The 22,657-nt window shown below is 41.5% G+C and overlaps 2 protein-coding genes across 2 annotated transcripts; both read right to left on the bottom strand.

The window, feature by feature from the left end:
• Positions 1-1,324: 1,324 nt before the first annotated feature.
• Positions 1,325-16,442, bottom strand: LOC130989450 (uncharacterized). The gene is made up of 3 exons (XM_057913463.1): positions 16,068-16,442; positions 2,155-2,437; positions 1,325-2,079 (listed from the first exon to the last, which is right to left on the bottom strand). Exons 2-3 carry the CDS (start codon positions 2,164-2,166, stop codon positions 1,660-1,662), a joined length of 432 nt encoding a protein of 143 aa, XP_057769446.1. The 5' UTR covers positions 2,167-2,437; positions 16,068-16,442; the 3' UTR covers positions 1,325-1,659.
• Positions 16,443-16,811: 369 nt separating this feature from the next.
• LOC130989391 (phosphoglucan phosphatase LSF1, chloroplastic-like) lies at positions 16,812-21,326 on the bottom strand. The gene is made up of 10 exons (XM_057913370.1): positions 20,759-21,326; positions 20,480-20,586; positions 19,864-20,323; positions 19,408-19,479; positions 19,127-19,248; positions 18,660-18,875; positions 18,355-18,460; positions 18,090-18,202; positions 17,483-17,627; positions 16,812-17,278 (listed from the first exon to the last, which is right to left on the bottom strand). The coding sequence occupies exons 1-10, from the start codon at positions 21,152-21,154 to the stop codon at positions 17,159-17,161; spliced, it is 1,857 nt and encodes a 618-aa protein (XP_057769353.1). The 5' UTR covers positions 21,155-21,326; the 3' UTR covers positions 16,812-17,158.
• Positions 21,327-22,657: the final 1,331 nt, after the last annotated feature.

Raw genomic sequence — 22,657 nt, 5'->3', positions numbered from 1 at the left:
TTTCATGATGCATAAGACTATTAAGTAAAAAATGATGCGTGCTCTCCAAGGATTAAAAAAACATGTGGCTGAGGAACAAAAATGAAATCGTGGCTGAGGAACAAAAGATTTTACGGGCTCTAATTCAAACCAAGCCCAATGAAACATAAATAAATACATAAGGCCCATTATAGAGATTATTGGAGTAATATATTTTTATGGCCCAACGCATAAAAATTATATAAATATTTTATCTAAGCTTCAAATTCATATTAAAATAATATTTGGGAAAATAAATTTATATTTCTATAGGTATATTTTATAGTTCAAAATCACATCTAACTAGGGGCGCAACTAGATTCATCACAAACTCGACTCATATATATATATTTTAATAACTCGAAAATATAACAATTTCCAAATAAAATTTGCAAAGGAAGTAAACGGTTTTGGGCTGTGACAACAATACTTTGTCATGCAATTCAATTCTTGCATCAACATAGATATATCACTGAAACATCAAGAAACACAATCATTCGCATCTTACAAAAAATCACCACAAAATGAATGATAGCCAAATCTATGTTGGCATCTCCTGCTCATACTATATTGGTTGGCGTCGAGATTCTGATCGCAAGATCATCATTACCTCATCAAACTAGTGGTCAAGATATCTATAAAGGGTGTATAATGAATCAAAGATTTGTATTCAAGTGAATTCAGTTTGACATTTGAAGCTCTATTTTGATGGAAAAACAGTAGGGAACCAAGAGTCAGCTGGTATTCTGAGTAGGAGTTTCCAATAAAGACAACGACGGGCATCATGTTCAGACCACGACATCCTCACGTAGGGAGAGAGTTTTTTCTGTAGACGACGCTGGTGATGGCCTCATGAAGACAGCAACGACCTCATCATGCACTTCGTCTAGGAAATCTTTCGGCCTGCATTCGCGAGGTCAAAAGAATGCTGGTGGAGAAAGTTGTAGAAGGATGAGTGACGATGTTTCTATGAGTATATTCAGAAGCTTTGACGTGGAAGCAGGGTACAACGACGAATCTCAGAGTGCTGCAAAGACTGAGCTGGTGAAATATGCTAAGGCCTTTAAGGAGTCTTGGCCTAGACCAGCATTTACACTTAGATCTGTCTCTTTTCGTTTCTTTTGATCACTTTATTATGAGCTCGAATTTGTTCTCTTTTTTGTTTTCCTAACCCAAAAAAATACCAGTAGATAAAGGTTGGGGTTTTACTTATAATTGAGTGATTCACAAATAGATCAGAAATATCACAATTAATCTTATGAAAATTAAAGTATCACTAACATTATGGGCAATAATCTTGAGCTTCATTTGGAAATAAGGCATCGAAAAAGTCCAACTAACCAAATATCCTAGATAAATTCAAACATAAAAGAAGCATAAATTGAAACAAATCAGGTTCAAAACAAAACACCTTTCACATAGTTCACTCCATATGCATTGTCTTATGAAAAAAAAATACCATCACTCCAAATTACTTCCACCGTTGTACTTAATCTTCTTCTCCTCAAGAAGGTGGTAAACGTACTTCGTCTTCGCATCTTCGGGTAGACTTGTGAACACATCTAGGAGCTCAACTTCTTTGGCAAACATATTGGTTATTTCGAACTTATCTTTTTGGGACAATCCATTGATTGAACTCAGTTAAGCATAGACCTCCTTCCTCGCCTTGGAGATATCTTGATCATGGCCCATTCTACCTGCGATTGTGTAAAGTGAAGTTTTCGTGTCGCGGCTGATTTCGGCCATGTACTCGAACATCTTGTCGCCCCCGCCACCCTTCTTTCTCAATTTCTTAGGAGGGCGTACTTCAGACTCGGCTTGCTGGGTTTGGCTAACACTGTCAGCAAGAGGTACATTTTCATTCATATCATCTAGCGTGACATGGTAATCACCATCAGCGTCCTGAGGTTGGGTGAGATCGATGTTGTGATACATCTGACGTGCTGCCTCCATTAAATCTTCAGCGACGTCTTTGGTGGCCCTGTCCTTCCCGAAGATTTCACTCCATTGATCAAAGTACGGCCAACTTTTATATCGCATGTTCTTCGCATTGTCATCCACCTATATTTAATAAAATCTCATTACAAACTTTGTGCATAATGAAATTAAAAACCTCAAACACTAATGGTTTCTCACCTTCGATCCCATTGCTCATTCATGCAATCTATCATGTGCGTGCCATGCACGTTGAACCCCATGCCAGTAATCTTCAACATGTTCGTTAATGAGTTATAATTCTTCTTCCAAGTCGTTGTTTTGGAGTTTATATGCAGCATGCCTTTCAAGTCGGTTGTTGGAAATGTTTTTTTCATCGACTCCTCCAATTTGTTCAAGTAGCCAGCACGAAATCCGTTGTCGAATTTCCAACCTTCAGCTACTAACTCCTTCAAGGTCGCCAAAAGAACCTCTTCCTATGTACCTAACAATGCCAAATTACTTAATTAATATTTGCCCTCAAAGACTGCATGCTAATGATCAACATACCCTACTGCATGCCAATAAATACACACACACTATATATATAGTGTAATTTGGACGTAGTGCATGGTGAAGAAGTATATCATATATATAATTGATGTCGTGTGTTTTGGTTCAAAAATCAAACAAAAATAGTGCTATTGAAATAAAGTATCTTGTCTAGGGGTGAGCATCGGTTCGGTTCGATGCAAAACCGAACCAAAAATTTAAAACCAAAAACCGAACCGATGGTTAAAATTGAACCGAACCGATAAAACCATCGGTTTTGATTCGGTTCACCGAACCGAAAAATGCAATTTTTTATTGTTCTACATGCATTTTTCATCTTCTTTGTCGCGTTTATTTATAGTTTTTGGGCGTTTTCATTGAGTTCTTGAGAGTCTTTGGATTGATTTGTTAAATTTGTGTGGAATAGACTACTCGTCCGTGCTCGTGTTGTTTTTACAGGTTTTGGACCCATTTTGTGGAGTTTTGGATGAAGCGTAGTGGAATACGCGAAGTGACGAGTCCATAGGCACGAACGGGGCAAGAATCGGGCATCGGATGAGCAGGAACGGGCGCCAGGAAGTCCGTATGTCGGAGGACACACGGCCGTGCGCGAGGACGGGCGCCGGGAAGTCGCGCGGTCCGGGCATGCGGCCGCATGCCACGGCCGCGCGAGGATGCAGAACCTGCTGGAAGACCGCGCGGGCCAGGCGCGCGGCCGCGTGAGGAGACCGCGCGAGCTCGCGCGGCCCAGCCATGCGGCCGCGCGACCAGCCCGCGCGAGGCGCCGAGTCAGCCCAACTTTTCCGCTTTTTCACCTAAAACGCGATTTTTGGAGTATTTTCGAGCTAGACGACCTAGGGCATATAAATACCATCTTTTAGATTATCCTAGACACCTTTTATCATATTCTGACTTTTCCTGAGAGCTGTGAGACACGGAGCAAGAGCAAGACTGAAGAATCTCGACTTCTCTACGGTTTTTCATTGTTTAATGTTTATTAGTTTTATTGAGATTGTGATTGTTAGTCATATGTCTATGTGTGGCTAAATCCCTTTTCCCAGGGTTTAGGGAGTAAACATGATTCGAATTTCTGACTATTGATTTAATTAATTGAGATTTATATTCCTTTCTATGTTCTTGTTATAATTGCTTGCTTTATTGCTTGATCACCAATTTAGCATTATCATAGGTTTTAATTTGAGATCGGGAGATGATAATTAATACCTGAACTAAGAACATAGAACACATTTATTCTAATTCTAAAGGGAATTAATAACTGTGAGGGCGTTAATCCTAGGAACTTTTAGGAGTTACATGTTAGAAGTGTGATCCAGGGATGGTAGCCTTGCATGTAATCAACGATTTGTATGCCACGGGAGTGGGTATGAATTAACTTTGAGATTGCCTTAGGAATTATCTCATTAATTGAATCAAACGTGTTAGTTAGGAGAATCTGTTGAAACCTTTGCCTTGGGAAACTCTCTTTCTTCTGTTACTTCGCATTTTCACAGCTTGATTGCTTTTTAGTGTTTCTTTATTTCAATTTAAATTTGTTTTCCAAAATCAAACCTTTAAAATCCGGTTTTCCAGATAGAGTAAAGTAATTAAGAGTAGGCATTGATAACCATTAGTCCCTGTGGATTCGACCTTGTTTGCCACTATATACAATTGCACCCGTACACTTGCGGCGTGTAAATAAAATAGCGAACAAGTTTTTGGCGCCGTTGCCGGGGACTGATTTTTATCAGTACTATTCTGTTAATTGTTTGATACTACTCTGGATTTTTATTTCTGTTATTTATTTACGTTATTTACTTCTTTCTTGTGGTTCTAATTTGAAACTGGTGGATTGTTTAGGTGGTGTATGAACACAAGATCTAAAAATTTACCTTTAGTAGATTTTGATCCGGAGATTGAAGCTACGTGCCGCCATAACAACAGCCAGACGACCAAAGTCAAATTGGATCACATGGCTACTGCGGAAGAAGTCCGTGCTTTGAGAGAGCAGTTGCAGGCGGTGTTGGATGCTCAGAAAAATGCTGCCGAGTAGAAACAGCCGCCTATTGATGAGGCATTTACTCCACTGTACCAGTACTAAGAGCCGCCCAGAGTCAACGCGACTAACTTCGAGCTAAGGACTGGGCTGATTACCATGGTACAACAGAACCAATATGGAGGTAGTGCCATAGAGGATCCGAATGTGCATCTGAGACAGTTTCTGGAGTTATGCAGCACTATAAAGATGAATGGCGTAGCAGATGACATTATTCGCCTTCGTCTATTTCCCTTTTCACTGCGGGACAAGGCCAAGTCATGGTACCATACTCTGCAATTGGGTGCCAATCCAGCATGGGAAGAGTTGGCACACCTGTTTCTGCGAAAGTTTCACCCTCCCGGTCTCACTTTGAAGTTGAAGATGGACATCGTTCAGTTTCAGCAATTTGAAGGTGAATCATTAGCAGAAACATGGGAACGATATCAAGAGAAATTGAGGAAGTGCCCGTCCCATGGCTTTGATGAAGGGACTCTAGTCGTCATGTTCTACAATGCTTGTGGAGAGCGCACGAGGATGTTCATGGACACAGCAGCTGGAGGCTCCATACTCAAGAAGGGAAGCGCGGACGCGATGGAGATCATAGAAAGTATGGCAGCTACCAGCTACCAATGGCCGTCCGAGAGGGTGCAGCTGAAGAAAGTTGCTGCAGCATCTAGCTCAGATCCTTTGGCAGTGATCTCGACTCAGCTGGCAGAGCTGAGCTCACAAATTTCAGCAATGTCTATGGGAAAACCTGAACCAGCTGTGGAGGATCCGACAGGCATAAAAGACGCCAACTTCATTCATGGGAGGAACTTCGGGAATTTCCAGCGTGGACAGCAGAGTGGCTACAATAGAGGACAACAATATCAGCAAGGAGGCCGCTCACACCCGAATTTGTCATATGGGAATCCCAACAATGCAATTCAACCTCCACCAGGCTTCTCGGTTACCAACGGAGTGATAAACGAAGAGAAGAAGCCAAATCTTGAGGAGTTGCTAATGAAGTTCGTGGCCAAGTCCGACGAGAGGATGGAAAAGTTGGAGTCCAATGCTGCAGCTGTGGGAACCCAGATGAAGATGTTCGAGACCCAATTGGGTCAACTGGCCAATGCGTTTACAAATCTACACCAACAGGGTCAGTTTTCGAGCAATACAACTGTTAATCTCAAGGAGCATTGCAAGGCAATCAATTTGAGGAGTGGGACTACTTATGAGGGACCCAAGATGCCTGAGGACGAGATCGTGTCGCCGGTTGATGAGAAAGAAGCTGAGGAGGTCACCGTTGAGGTTTCTGGCAAAAAGAAGAATGAAAAGCAGAAGACTACTTCGCCAGCAACAGTGACTTTGCCGTTCCCTCAGCGACATCAGAAGGAGAAGGTGAAACAGCAGTTCTCCAAGTTTTTGGAGATCTTCAAGAAGTTGCACATCAATCTTCCATTGGTGGAGGCGTTGCAGGAGATGCCACAATATGCAAAATTCTTGAAGGACATCATCTCGAGAAAGAAGCGGCTGGGAGAGTTTGAGACGGTGAATCTCAATGAGGAGTGCAGTGCGATCTTGCAGAAGAAGCTCCCAGCCAAGCTTAAAGATCCTGGCAGCTTCACTATTTCCTGCATCATTGGAGGCCAGCAGTTTGGGAAGGCGCTTTGCGATTTGGGGGCAAGCATTAATCTCATGCCCTTATCTATTTTCCAGCGGTTGGCTATTGGAGAGATGAAGCCGACGTCGATCGCGTTGCAGATGGCAGATAGGTCGGTGACGTATCCACGGGGGATAGTGGAAGACGTGTTGGTGAAGGTCAATGAGTTCATATTCCCAGCTGACTTTGTGGTGCTGGATTTTGAGGAGGACAAGACCATCCCGTTGATCCTAGGGAGACCGTTCTTGGCCACAGGAAGAGCCTTGATAGATGTGGCTAATGGGGAGCTCACTTTGAGAGTCAATGATGAGAGCCATACCTTCTCCATATATCGAGCTTTGAAGTTCTATGATGAGAAGGAAGACATTGACATGGAGGAGTGCAAGTTGCTGAGCCTAGTTGATTCCTGCGACACACCATCTTCATGGAAGGGTCTCGGCGACCCTCTTGAGGCTTGCATCTCTCATTTCTTTTTCTCTACTGATTTTGATTTTCCTCTTGATATGCATTTGTTTTCTAATGAGTTATTTGAGTGTTGTAGTGCATTGGAGAGTGTTGCAGAGATTGCACCTAGGAGAGGACGATTTCTGGAGCTGCGCACCGAGGAGGAGAAGAAAAAGATGGAGGAGGAAAAGGGGACCGCCCCAAAGCTTGAGTTGAAGCCGTTGCCGGATCACTTGAGATACGCCTTCCTAGGTGATGGTGAGACGTATCCGGTAATTGTATCAGCTCATCTTACTTCGTGTGAATTGGATTCTTTGTTGCGTGTGTTGAGAAAGCATAAGTCTGCTATTGGTTGGTCGATCTCTGATTTGAAAGGGATTAGCCCAAGTGTCTGCATGCATAGGATTTTGCTTGATGATGATGCTAGGCCTAGAGCGCAACCTCAAAGGCGCTTGAATCCTATTATGCAAGAAGTCGTTAGGAAAGAAGTGTTGAAACTGCTTGATGCTGGGATTATATATGCTATATCTGATAGTGAGTGGGTAAGTCCTACCCAAGTGGTGTCTAAGAAAGGGGGGATGACTATTGTGAAGGGTGAGTCTGATGAGATGATTGCTACACGTGTGGTTACTGGTTGGAGAGTCTGCATTGATTATCGCATGTTGAATGCTGCTACTAGGAAAGACCATTTTCCCCTTCCCTTTATTGATCAGATGCTTGATAGACTGGCTGGGTATGAATTTTACTGTTTTCTTGATGGTTATTCTGGGTACAATCAAATTATGATTGCCCCGGAAGACCAAGACAAGACTGCTTTTACTTGCCCATATGGGATTTTTGCTTATCGTCGCATGTCTTTTGGTTTGTGTAATGCTCCTGCTACGTTCCAAAGATGCATGATGGCTATTTTCCATGATTTGATTGAGAGTGTGATGGAAGTTTTCATGGATGATTTCTCTGTGTTTGGTAGTTCTTTTGATCATTGTCTAGAGAATTTGTCTGTTGTGCTTGCTCGTTGTGAGGAAACTAACTTGGTGCTTAATTGGGAAAAGTGTCATTTTATGGTGCGAGAAGGTATTGTTCTTGGCCACAAAGTTTCAGCTGCAGGTTTGGAGGTTGATCGAGCCAAGATTGTTGCCATAGAGAAGCTCCCGCCACCAACCAATGATAGAGCAGTGCGCAGTTTTTTGGGTCATGCCGGATTCTACCGCCGCTTCATCAAGGACTTCTCAAAGGTTGCTAAGCCGTTGAGTCAGCTGTTGGAGAAAGATGTCAAGTTCTGTTTTGATGATGCTTGCACAGCTGCATTTGAGACTTTGAAGAAAGCCTTGGTCACAGCTCCTGTTTTGATTGTTCCGGATTGGACGCAGCCATTCGAGTTGATGTGTGATGCTAGTGATATTGCTATTGGAGCTGCGTTGGGTCAGAAAAGGGACAAGATTTTTCGTGTCATCTATTATGCCAGCCGGACTTTGGATAAAGCTCAGGCGAACTACACGGTGACCGAGAAGGAGATGCTAGCAATTGTTTACGCTTTTGACAAGTTCCGCGCATACTTGATCGGGACGAAATCAATTGTGTACACTGATCACGCAGCCATCCGATTTCTCTTTGATAAAAAGGATGCCAAGCCACGACTCATTCGGTGGATCCTGTTGCTGCAAGAGTTCGATATAGAGATTCGGGATCGTCGTGGTTGTGAAAATGTGGTTGCCGATCATCTCTCTCGCCTAGAGAATCCGGTGGAAGGAGAGGAACTTCAAGTTCCAATCAAGGAGACATTCCCGGATGAGCAGATTCTCCAAGTGAGCTCGCCTAGGCCATGGTATGCCGACTATGTGAATTTCCTGGCAGCCAAATATCCTCCACCCAAGGATTTGAGCACTTATAAGAAGAAGAAATTCTATCATGATGTGAAGTTCTACATGTGGGAGAAACCTTTTCTCTACCGACGATGCGCTGACATGGTAATTCGCCGTTGTGTGCCAGAAGAGGAGTGGGGACCGATCCTCACTCAATGCCATTCATCACCGAGTGGAGGCCATTTTGGAGCCAATAGAACCGCCTTCAAAGTCCTACAAAGTGGTTTCTATTGGCCCTCCATCTTTAAGGATACCCACGCTTTCGTGTCTCGTTGTGATTGTTGCCAATGTATGGGTGGTATTTCTAAGAGGCATGAGATGCCTTTGACTAGCGTGGTGGAGGTTGAGTTATTCGACGTGTGGGGGATCGACTTTATGGGTTCGTTCCCTTCATCCTATGGGAACCAATACATCCTTTTGGCCGTTGAGTATGTGTCGAGATGGGTCGAGGCCATTTCCACCGCCAAGAATGATTCAAAGGTGGTGATGAAATTTCTGCAGAAATACATCTTGTCAAGATATGGAGCGCCGCGAGCTTTAGTAAGTGATGGGGGATCACATTTCTGCAATCGATGGTTGGAGAGCTTATTGAAGAGGAACGGAGTAAAGCATCGTGTCACTACGGCGTATCATCCTCAAGCGAATGGACAAACCGAGCTAGCCAACCGTGAGATTAAGCAAGTTCTGGAAAAGACTGTGAATGGAGGTCGCAAAGATTGGGCGATATTGCTAGATGACGCTCTTTGGGCGTATCGCACGGCATACAAAACTCCTTTAGGTATGTCTCCATATCAATTGGTGTTTGGAAAGTCGTGTCACTTGCCGGTGGAATTTGCCCACAAAGCTTTTTGGGCGGTGAAGAAGTTGAATTTGGACTTTCATTCGGCTGGAAAAGAGAGGATGCTTCACTTGAGTGCTTTGGAAGAGTTTCGTGATCAAGCATTTGAAAACTCTAGCATTTATAAGGAGAGGACGAAGAGGTTTCATGACAAGATGATCCTCAAGCGAGAGTTTGCCGCAGGAGATCAAGTCATTCTATTCAATTCCCGTCTTCGTCTGTTTCCGGGAAAATTGAAGTCGAAGTGGTCGGGACCGTTCACCATCTCCCAAGTTTTTCCTAATGGAACGATCGAGTTGAGAAAAGAAGGAGATGAGCCGTTTCGAGTGAATGGGCAGCGAGTGAAGGCTTACTATAGCCCGGATCAAGTCCACACGGTGGACGTCATTGATCTTCGTGATTATTGAGTCATGAAGCGTCGAGCTATCGACGTTAAAATAGCGCTTATTGGGAGGCAACCCAAAGTTTGTGAGTTTTTCTTTTGTTTTAGTACGTTAGTTTCTTTTCGTTTTTTGTTCGTTTGTGTTGCTTGCTGCGTTTTTGCAGGTTTATTAAAAAAAAAAACATGTTTTTCGAGGAGTTGGACGCCCAGACCGCGCGGCCCAGGCATGCGGCCGCGCGAGCAGCCCGCGCGAGGACGGCAGACTTTCTGGAAGTGTCATGCGGTCCAGGGGCGCTGCCGCGCGAGGTGGCCGCGCGAGCTCGCGCGGTCCGGGGGCGCGGCCCGCGCGACAAGCCCGCGCGAGGAGGACAGGAACTCTGGGGAGATCACGCGGTCCGGGGGCGCGGCCGCGCGAGGTGGCCGCGCGAGCTCGCGCGGTCCAGCCATGCGGCCGCGCGACGCGCCCGCGCGACCCGAATCCGACAGCGACCCGCGCTAAGACCCGTCCAGAACCGGTTTTTACCCTATTTCCCTCTCTTTACATGATTTTTACACACACAACACCCAATTTTCACACACTAACACCCCAATTCATATTTTTCTCTTACTTTCTTCCATCCAATCCATCCGAGGTATGTTTTTCTTGCCCAAATTACTTATGTTTTTCAATTCTTGGCATGATTTACTAGCTTTTGACCGATTGTTTTGCTTTATTCCATGATTTATTTTCTTAGTTTCAAACTAGGGCTTTAATTGGGGATTTCTTGTTTGCTCTTGATTTCTCTTGATTCTATGCTTATATTTGGACGAATTCATGCTTAGGAATGTCTTATTTATCATGGGTAAACTTAATTGTTGGTCAATTTGAGCTCTTGGTGTGGATTTGGTTCATATGCTATGATGTGGGGGATGATGTTCTTTGGCCTTCTTCCTATGCTCTATATTGTTCTAGCTTATGTTCTTAATCACATGCTACATATTTTAAGCATAAGCAACGCATGAGTTTGGCCTTTGAATTGTTTTGGTGTGTTGGGTGGTGGCTTGATGTGCCTTGATTTTATTCTTCTTGTGTGTGTAATTTAAGTTTGGGGGATAGTTTATAATGCAGCATGTTTGGGTTTTGCAGTATCCCCAGCATGCCACCAAAAGGGAAAGCATCCCGGGCCGCCAAGGGAAAGGGCAAGGTTACTGGGTCGTCATCCAGAACCAATCGTGCGGCGCCGCCGGTTTCGGAGTTCTCACCGGCCCACTTCGGTGTGGAACTCCCTGATGATGCTTCACTGAAGAACTGGGAGAAGCTCATCCACATCCCGGTCAAGCCCACAAAGTACATCTGTCCAACCACTGTGGAGAAGTTGGGCATCCAGGATGATGTTTGGGCTATGGTCGATCGCGCAGGACTTCGACAGGTTTTCACAGGGAATTGGCGCACTTATCGGATTCTCACGATCGAGTTCCTGTCAACTTTGAAGATCAAATATGATCGAACCATTCCCACGAAGTGCCAATTCCGCCTACTCAACAAGGACTACGAGCTGACCTGTAACAATTTCAATGACATTCTTGAAAGTCCGCGGAGCGGGATATATGGTGTTGCCGGTTTTCAACCGCAGACGTTATGGGCCGCCATGGCTGATTTAACTCTTGAGGACTCGAAGCACTTTGTCACTGGCCGTGCAAAGGCCAAATCATTGAGAAACCCGGTCTTCAGATACCTACAGCGGGTGATGGCCTACAATTACTTCGCTCGGGAAAATGTGGGCAACCTACGTTCTGATGAATTGCTCCATTTAAATTGTATGCTCACAGGTGACAAGATTGATTTAGCCCCTCGGTTGCTAGATCAATTTCACAGTCAGCTCACCTCCCCGACCGCCTCCATTGGCATTGGAGGATTTGTCACCGCCCTTGCTCTCGACTTAGAACTTGAGATCACGGAGACCGCGGTTTCTGAAGACATATTGGTGGATTTGAAAGTGCTCAAAGCAACGGGACACGTCGCGGGTGGCCGGAACTTGTATTGGGTCTTGAAGCCAAAGCTATACTTTCCATTGCCAAACCCACACTTGACCACCGTGTTGGATGTGGCAGATCATTCGAACTGGCTGCTGAACACCCCGGAGCACCTCAACCTCATACGCCAACGCGCACCGGCATCACAGGCAGGACGGGCAGCGGCAAGAGATGAAGCTGCAGAGGAGAAAGCAGCTTATGAAGCAGGGGGCGACGTGCCCCAAGAGTCGGAGGCGGGGACTTCATCCTACTTTCCCCACCATCATGCACCTCCGCCGCCGCCCGTTGGATATGATTTTCCTGCCATGGAGCAGCGGCTATACGGCCACATGGATGCCGGCTTTGCCACGATGCAGCAACACATGTACGGCCACATGGATGCAGGGTTCCAAAACCTGCAAACCAACATGTACGGCCACGTGGACACTCAATTCGCTGCATTCCAGAGGCAGCAACAGGGCTACTTTGATGCCCAATTTGAAGCCGAGCGCGCTGCCCGCCTACGGCAACATGAGGAGTATATGCGCCAACATGCGGCGTATATGAGGTCGATGAATGATTGGCAGCGAGCCTTCCCAGGACCGCCGCAGGATCCTCAGGACCCGCCAGCCCCGTGAACCCCAGTGAGTTCGACTCCGTGCCCTACACTTCCTTTTCAAACTTATTCTTCCTTGTGGAGAATAAGTTTGGGGGGATGTGGCTGTGTGGGCACTCTATCTTTACTGCTTTGTTTCTTTTTAGTTTGTCTTTATCGTTTTGAGTCTTGTTTGCTTTGTTGAGAAGTTGTCAGTCTTGTTTTTGTTTGTCGCTCTGTGTTGATACCTTGGTGAAAATATGAGATGTGCATGGTTTAGTTGGATGACTGGCCTATGATGATTTCTGTTTTAAAATGGTAAAACTGCATGTGTTTGTGTTGACATTGTTGAGATTGAGCATGATTGATAAATGATAAGCATGGTCTTTAATGTGTTCGCAATCAATGAAATAAGCTGTGAGATTTGAGCCTTGACTGTCACTATTTTCCACAGTCTTATTTCTGTTTCCTGAGTGATTGTTCAAGCATGATTGTTTCTCGCTAGAACTTGTCTTGGTTTCTCCCTCGAGGTCACATAGTGTGCTTAATAACTGAGAGATGATAGAAGGCCATCTTTGCTAGCCCATATATCCCATAATTGTCCTTTTACTCTATATGATCCTAGTTTCGCCCCTTTGAGCTTTTATTATCCATTTTATTTGGTTTAGCCGTGGGTGGGAACTTGGAGTTTGTTGCTATGGGAATGTTGGTTTGTGGAGGTGTGTGATCATGGTTTATGAACTTTGTCTTTGATTGAAAAAATCCTAGTATCCTATAAAAAAAAAAAGAGAAAAAAAGAAAAAAAAGAAAAGAAAAAAAAATAGTGAGAAAATTGAAAAAATGGGTACATAGGATACATTAGAAGGTCATAGTGTCATGGGAGATAATTGTTGTGTTGTGGTGAATTATATATTGAAAAATTTGGTTTTGTGAAAGGTGGAGGATGAAATTGAGCAAGAATGCTATAAGGTTGGTGATGATGTCACTTTGATTTGCATCTTTGAGTCACTTAGCCAAACATATCCTACCTTACCAAAGAGCCTACATTACAACCTTCAATAAAGACCTTTTTGATCTTGGCTATAGGAGCACACATTTAGTGGTGGAGAGGTGAGACGATTGACAAGCTTATGGATGAGTACATGTTTAGCTTGAACTGAGCGTATACACGTCCTTTTGATTGATACACTCGAGAGTTGAGAGTTCGTATATTCTTTATCTTTTTGGTGAGGATTGCGAGTCATTGAGACCATAGTTTGAAGTTTGTCATGAGTGTCATGTCTTGATGATAGGAGACACAAATGCATGCTGTTGTTTTTGTTGATAAATCTGAAGCCACAAGGTTATCCACTTTTCTCTGCACTCTTGTCGATTCATCTGTGGTTCATCTTTGTTTTTGTCCGAGGACGGACAATGGTTTAAGTTTGGGGGGTTGGTGGCCCATTCGGTTCGATGCAAAACCGAACCAAAAATTTAAAACCAAAAACCGAACCGATGGTTAAAATTGAAACCGAACCGCACCAATTGGGGGTCTGGAACCGAATCGATAAAACCATCGGTTTCGATTCGGTTCACCGAACCGAAAAATGCAATTTTTTATTTTATTTTTTTCAAAAATACCAATTAAAAATTGTAAAATAATGTAAAATACACAAATTTCAAATGTCAAATCCCCACAACATAAACATGATAAATAATTATATATTATAATTGTGAATTAGGGTTTTAGTTTTAGGTTAAAAAAATAGAAAAATAATTATATATAATAAAATATTAATATGTATCGGTTCGGTTCGGTTTAAAACCGACACCAAACCGAAAACTTTCGGTTTTTACTTTTCAAAATCGAACCGAAAATCGAACCAATAGAATTGGAACCGAACCGCACCAATCCAGTTCGGTTCAGTTCGGTTTTCAGTGTCGGTTCGGTTTCTGCTCACCCCTAATCTTGTCCTCAATTAGTCCTTAATTTCAAACTATAATTATTAATTGGCGATAAGAATCTAGTAGTGTAGGACCAGCTGATTAATTTTTTTTTTTTTCACGATGGCGCAATCTGTAACAACACATATAATATTTAGAGCTAATATATAGATATGACCACTTTCATATAGTAAAATTAAAATTTGGCCTATGAAATAAAAACATTAAAATTTAGCCAGTTTTTGTGTAAAAGTACAAAATTACCCCTTACTTTAAATTTTTAAAAAATGGCCGGTCACAATTCACAATTCAATCCTCTCTCTCTCTCTCTCTCTACCCCACTTCCCTCTCCGGCTCTCCCTCTCCCTCTCGCCACCCATCCACCGCCACTCAATCTCCGGCAATCGCATCGACAGCGCCGCACAGCCACCACCACCGCGACGCACAGTGGCAGTGGATCTCTGGTCGCGCGCTAGAAGCCTTTGCTGCAGATCTCGCACTGGACGGTGTCAAACTCGATTGCGAAGATGGCGGTGGCTGACGGACGACGCAACGACGACGAAGACGGTGCTGCTCTCTTCGAGGAAGAAGGCGTGGACTTCGCCGATGACATCGATCATCTCGACGCCCTCCGCCGCCGCGCACGCTGCTGTGGGGCCACCGCGCGCCCAGATGCTGCTTCGTCTCGATTCGCTGCCATCGCTTCCAAATTTATGAAGCCTTACAATATGTGTGCTGGTGATGTCTTAATTTGATCTTGATGATGACTTTCTTCTTCCTCCTCTGTTTTCTTTTTTGTATATGAAATGTTGATTGCTAGTAGCGAATGGAAATGTTTGGTTTTAAGGTTGGAAAGTGATGGAAAGGTTAGAAGAATTTGTTTTTTCTTAGAGAGGAGAGCATCATCGATCTCTTCCGCAACATTATGCTAGCTAATCCTTTGTTAGCTTGTGGAGGGGATCCGGAATGGAGTGTGGCAAAAACCAAACTTTGATCTTTGCAACAATTAAAAAAAATTGACGGAGAAAATTATTGTAGATTTAATTAAATATTTGAAGTTGAGTACTATCAATCAGATTTATGAATTCACAACCAGATCTATGAATTCACAACTTAGTGTTCTTAAATTCACAACCAGATCTATGAATTCACAACTTAATATTCTTGAATTCACAACTTAATATTTTTGAATTCACAACCAGCTCGATGAATTCACAATTTAATATTCTTTAATTCACAACTAAAACTTAAATTTACAGCCAAAATAAATTATAGTTTTAGTTGTGAATTCAAACTTTAAAAACTCAAATTCACAATTACTTGGATTCACAACCAAAATAAATTATGGTTGTGAATTCGATTGGTTGTGAATTCACAAGCAAAAAATTCTGGTTGTAACTTAAATTTTTGATTGTGAATTTGACTGGTTGTGAATTCACAACCAAAAAAATCTGATTGTAAATTAAATTCTAGTTGTGAATTCGACTGGTTGTGAATTCACAACCAAAAAATTCTGGTTGTGAATTAAATTTTGGTTGTGAATTCACAACCAAAAAATTTTGGTTGTGAATTCCACTGGTTGTGAAATGCGGGATTTTTTAAAGGGGTTGTGTTTAAAGGGTAAAATGGTAAGTGTGGCCATTTTTTATGTTTTTATTTTAGTGGCCAAATTTTAAGTTTACTATTTCAAAGTGGCTATTTTCAAAATCCACTCTAATATTTATATATAATAAAATTCACAATTTCTTACAAACAAAAGGCAATCAATATTCAAAATCAACTATAATCAGCCTACGTCACAAGATCAAATTTAAAAAAAAACGACCCATTCATGAATATATTTCAAAAAAGTATAGCACCTATAACATACCTTTAACTATTTCTCGAGGAGGTGGGCAAGGTTGCTATCGCGCACCTAGAAATAGAGCCTAAACTCTGGATCTTTGCTGGGGAAGGATGGGCGAAGACAACGCTGTGGTTGGGGATGGACGCCGGCGCTGGGGGAGGCTGGCCGGAGGGGGCGGTCGGGGGAGGGAGGAGGATTGGGAGAAGATAGGAATTAATGGACGATGGCTGTACAGCCTGTACTTGTATATTAGATTTTTTTTAAAAAAAATTAATTTAAATTAAACAATTAATTAATACAAGGTTAAAATAGTAATTTTATTATTTAGTCTAAATTTTAATCTAAACTATCAAATAATTAATTAATGTTATCTATATTTTAATCTTGATCTATCAAACACCTAAATACATTATTACACTTACTTTGTCTATAGTACTTATCTTGAATTTTATTTATCTTTGCTTATTCCTCCTAAACTATCAAACATGGTTAATTTTCAAATTTCTTTCACGTCACAGGTGACAGGACAAGCCATTTTCTTTATCTGTCTTTGATTCCAAATCAAGATTATTTCTTAATTATCGAACGCAATTCTTGTTCACTACTCAATCCAATCCACACAATTATCCTATTCGAAGGGACAAATGTTTATGGTGGTTAAAGTTAAAAGAAAATTTGGATGCTTTAATTCAAGGAATAAATTGTATTCAAATTGATCACTCCCAAATAATCATGATTCATGCATCACATGAGCTATGTAAAGATGAAAAAGAAAAAAAAAAGAACAATTTCTTTAATATAAATATCAGAATTGGCACTGCAACATTAAAGAGAAGGAACACTACTTCTTTGTACATATCAAATATGACTTTCTTTCTATATGACTTTATTGCTATAGTACATTAAATAAGGAGCAGCTCATTTGCTACTGAGAAATGAACTTCGTGGAAATCTAAAACCTAAATAACATGCATCAATCAACTGATCAAGTATGAAGGTGTCAGCTGATTTACTCACAAACACATTTTCGAAGAATATGTGAGCCACCGCGATCTTTTCCTCAGTCTTCCAGTAGAAGGATGTTTTCAGGTATTATGAATCGGCCGTTCCAGCCTTCATTTTGGGGCCAGCCTTATAGGACAAACACCGAAAGCCACACATCGAGCTGCTTTTGCCAACATAAAGCGCTCGTTTTCAGTCAATGGCCTCTCTATGACCTTCATAATGTTTGCGTCCTAATGCATAGGGAGTCCGAGAACCATCAGTACTTAAATGAATGAAAGATGTGAAACAATTGTTATTCTATATAGTTACAAACTAGATACTAATTAAGCAACAACCAAGAGGTCAGAACTTTTAGATTTCTGATAAACTTTTCATTATGCATTTTGTGATTTAGAATTTCCATTCTTTTTATTGTCGTTTTGAGTATATCGTACCTTCTCTTGTGATTGAATGGTAGGTTTCACGCTGGCAGTGTCACCAACTACAATCACATTGTTAAGATTCCCACTCTGATCCCTTTCGGTAGGTGAAGACGTTGAGTGTCTCCAGTCCCCGTTAGTTATGAATTTGTAGTAGTACCTGCCACAATTAAATACGTTTCAAGATTGCAGAAGTTCGCTCCAACCAATTTCATGCAGTCATTCTAGAAAATATATACTGACTCCGACGGACACTACATTTACAAGAAAAGAAAGCCAGTGAATCGGGAGTTTTGAGACATAAACACAATGGAAGCCCAAGGCCTTGTAAGCACTGACCAGCAGGAATTGCCATGAGCGACGTTCCAGAGCTATGCATGCTGAGATATATCTCTATATACAGTTGTTTTACGACAGAATTAGTAAATTTATATTTGCCGCTTTAAGACGTTGGAGCTAGAATAGAGCTCAGTACTTGTCAAAGACAAATATGTGACTTCGCATGTGTGTGTTTGATGTTTGCAGCAAGCAAAGTGCAAATATCAATATCTAAAAGCTCATTAACAAGCAGCTCGAAGACCTTTAGTTAGGATTTTGAAAAAACAGAATTAGCTAAACTTACTTCCCCTGAGGAAGTCTAATTTCAACTTCATGTCTCGGGCCACCTTTATGGACTGCCTTGATTGGTTCTTTCCAGTTTCCAGTGAAATCTCCCACCAGATGTACTTCTTCCCCCTGAAAAAGAAAAGGACAATTATAGGACAATCCGACAATGAGAATGAGATTCATACTGACTTAATGCAATCATATTTATGATTTATTGGTCAGTTGCACGTTGACCACACGTTTATTCTCATCAGTTTGTTAAATAGCACTAATCTACTCACCTCATGTCCGTTCCACACAAATGTCACTGCATGTGTTGCAGGTCCTTCATGTGTGCCATTTTCAACCATGGCTATGAGATCCCACGTTGCCCAGGCAATTGCCGGCCTGCATCAAACCATCTTTATTCAATTAAAATTATGGAGTTAAAATTAACTACAGAATGAAAAATCACCATTTGCTTTGCTTAACATCTTAACTAGTAGAGCACCTATCAACACAAAAATTGAACACACTAGATTTCCACATTGTGCTCCTCATTAGGACAAAGCATACATAACAAGATTGATTATCACAAGGTAAATACCTATCAGGCTTGCATGAATGTAATCCAGTAACAAAATCATAGGCTGCGTGAAGGGAAGTATCAGTCATCCAGTGAAGATATGCAATCACACAAGCAGGTGATCGGTCGAATCCAGTTGTGCAAGTGACATAAACACGATGATTTTTCTTGAGCAAACGTAGAAGCACACCCACACAGAACGGCAATTTCTTTCTCATATCAAAAGAATCTGCATCTCTGAAAATTTGAAAACAGTAGTTAAAATATTGTTGGAAAAAGTTACAGCAACACGGATAAAACATTTTGTACCAGTTAGCTCCTATATCTCTGAAACGAAAACAAAATATAATAATCTCTCACACTTTTTATTTATTGGTTACTTGCTATTTTAAATAAGGCCGACAATTTGGAATCAACTTTCAAGCAGCAATAGGGGAAAGACAGCATCAATCGATTACACTTCCCTTAGAAAGTGAGAGTGCCATTACCTTATTGGATAGTTAACCATTAGGATATTAGAGTTTTGGCATGACTCGTTAATTGAATTCGAATCAAGTCCCCAGTTCGCAGCTTCAGCCATGCTCTGGAAATTCAGCACAGCAGTGACTCCCTGTGGCAGGCATTAGAGACTATTTTAGGTGGTCAATAAAACATGAACAAGAAAAGTATTTGGACAGCATCTGTAATATACAAGTCTGATGAGAAAGCAAAGAACAGAAAAGTTGCAAAAGCAAGCGCTACCAAATAAGATGAAGGCATGAGAACTTACCACAGTGGTAGATAATGTCTGTACATCCTCTTTTGTTTGAATGCATGATCCAACATAAATTTGTTCGGTGATCTGCACGAACAGAATGGAGTTCAATGTTTGAGCCCATGGACTTCAAGAACCCTGATTTAGCTAAAGAATTGTCACGGAATACACAAATTCTAAGAGGTTATAACTTATAATAATAAAACATAGACGGAAGCTACAAGTCCCAATTCACTAAGAGATGCAGGTATACAGCGGATCATGGCAATACATTTTGGTGCAACAAGAAAAGAATGTTCGCTCTTTTTAGTTGGGAAAAGAACATTGTTATGAGTAAGAACATGCACATAAAAATATTGCCCTCTTTGAAGAACTTCAGTAGCTAACAGCAAAACTTCTATATAGTAAGACACTATATAATGTCATACTTGATCAATCCAAGGATGATGCGTCAATAGCTCAAGAGCACACCTTACTATAGTGCATACCGAGAGAATGGTTATAATAGAGCTCCTCCTTCGAACGCTCTAATGCATTCGCGTACTCTTCCAATGGGAAGTTTCCGTGCCCCCATTCAGCATTTTCAGACACCACATCAGTAAAAATGGCTATTAGAGGACTACATGGTAGAGCAGCGCCATTCCTAGACACTTGGGGCAGACCATTCCTGTTTTGATCATTTAAACACTTCCAGCCTTTGGAACTTAAAAACTTGGGGCAAAATACTGCAAATCCAGAGTTCCCACTACTCTCACTTGATTCCTGCAAATTTGATGCCCCTATACTTTTGTTCCAAGTGGCAATGGGAACACGTCCTCGATTAAACATGATATCAATATCATCCATAGGAAAGAGCTGATGGGTTGGAAAAGGAGCAAACGGTCTCTCAAGAACAAGGCTATAAGCACCCGATTTCTCCTTTCTAAGAGTCCTACACACAGTCATGTCGAATGAGCTCAAATGGAAGCTTAGGATGAATTATTACATTAACAATAATTTTTTTGAAAGCAACAACGAAAAGATACACTGGCATTCTAGATGTCCACAGCAATATCATAATTTCATAGCAAAGATTGGACATTCTTACTCTGTATCACTGAAGTCCTTGATCTCAACAAGCTTCCCGTCTGAAGATTGACCTGCCTTTTTCAGAGTATCGCCCACCATAATCAATCCCAACTTCTCAGCATTACCCTGCATCAACACTAGTTCAAATTACTCACCAACATGAAAATCCTTCACAAAAAAAATTCACTTCCACGATCTCATTGTACTGAAAAAAATCAGCCATCTAAAAACAGATCAATAGAGAATTCCGGCACGATCGACCACAAATTAATTTTAAAAAAAATTGCAAAATCATTACCCCTTTCTGGAGCGCAAGCACGAACACTTTTCCGTCAACCGAGAGAGCGAAGCGGATGCCGAGCGGCTTCTCCAGCGTCACCATGTACTCGTTCGGATTCATCTTAATCTCGGCAAAAATCCTAGAAGTCCTCCGCGCCAGCAAGCGCCGCGTCCTACTCCCCCGCGCCTCCGCATCGCTCAAATCCAAAGGTCCTCCCCAGAACGAGGAGCGAATCACGGCGGCACTGCTGCGCCTCAGCTCCCTCCGGAATTCCGAGTGCTCGAAGGCTCTGCAATTGGAGAGCTGCAGAGAACACATTTCGAGCAATTGACACGCAAATCCAAATGAAGTGCGGTAAATCTCGAGAAGAGCATAGAGATTGGAGATTTGGGTATGGAGGAGTTGAGTGACCATAGAGCGGGGAACTTCCACGTGACAGCCAAACCGATTTTGTTTGCTTTATTGCCACGTCATCGCTCAAAAGATCTTTCCCTTCCCGATTCACTCGCGGTGGCGGATTGCATACTTCCGGTGCACTGCTCCATTTAATGGCCGTCCGTTCACCTTTTCCGTAAAAATTTTGGATCAATATTTATATAATAAACCTACTCTCCTAGTCTCTCAAAAATATGCTCAATTTATTGTTTTAATAAATCTACACTTCTCATCTCTTAAAAATATGATTGAATACAATAAATATTTAATTTTCAACATAAAAAGACTTTCAAACCCTTTATACATTTTTATTCTATAATTTTAATATCATAGAATTTGCTTTAAAAATCATCATAAGTGGATAATTTTTTTTAAATAATAATTTATTTTAATTAAAATGTATATTTTTCATTCCATTTTTAGAAATATGTTAAAATATTTAAATAAAATTATGATATATATAATGCTATGTTAATAATATTATGCTGTTAATATATCTGATGTATAATCAATACTTTTTTTTTTTTTGATCGGGCAAAGTCATGTTAGATGTTAGTAATTAGTTCCCCATCCACTCCAAGAACCACCTTATCTCTCCATTCACCAAATCCACCTTATATCTCCAATCTCCAATTCGCTCCCAAGAGGGATCGAACCCGGGTCACTTCACTTAAGTGAGGACCCGGTCAATACTAGTACGTTCTTCCGTGCGATACATGGGTCATAATATATTTTATTATTTTTAAACATTTAAATTACATAAAAATATCAAAATATCATCATTTATGAGTTAGATTAGTCTATAACAAAAATTAATTTCTATTAGTTTAAATAATAATATTTAATTTGAAATAGTGTATGATAATAATATTATCACCTCACTGAGTATAATATTAAATTCAATGAACATCATACAATAATTACTAAATTTATAGATAATAAAACAAATTATTTAAGTTAATTTCATTTTAAGCAAATTACTGTAGAGGCTAAAATCTACAATTGAAGTTGACGTTTGCACGTCCGGATAGATTGGGCACTAGCAACCTGTCAACACAAGAACATGTAAGAGCCCTAGGCTGAGCACCGGGTGGGGGTGTCGACCGTAGAGCCTCCGACGCTCAAGTCAGTAGCGGAATAGCAAAATAGAATGATAAGCAAATTGAAATAAGAGAGAAAGACAGGCTGGAGTATGCGGTTATTCCAGGCTGTAAGCGACGTCGGAGGGTGAAAACGGTGACAGTGTGTTGTGACAATGGAATATAGGAGGCGGAGATAAGCCAAGTTGGCTAGGCGGCGGAGTAGAGAGAATTCAAGGAGTCGATAGCAAGTAAGATTTTTTCTTGTCCCTTTATGATCTAGTCTGGATGTTTATATAGGAGACATCCAGTCGCTAGGGTTTTTACAGTCTGGCCCCATCAAAACCCTCATCCCTCCGGTTGTTGCGATTTGGACGGGATCATGAAGATCCCCCTCTGACTG

This window comes from Salvia miltiorrhiza, chromosome 6, assembly GCF_028751815.1.
Source record: "Salvia miltiorrhiza cultivar Shanhuang (shh) chromosome 6, IMPLAD_Smil_shh, whole genome shotgun sequence".
In the NCBI taxonomy this organism is placed as follows: domain Eukaryota; kingdom Viridiplantae; phylum Streptophyta; class Magnoliopsida; order Lamiales; family Lamiaceae; genus Salvia; species Salvia miltiorrhiza.
The sequence above is the reverse complement of the archived record's forward strand: the minus strand, read 5'-3'. Positions and strand labels throughout refer to the sequence as shown.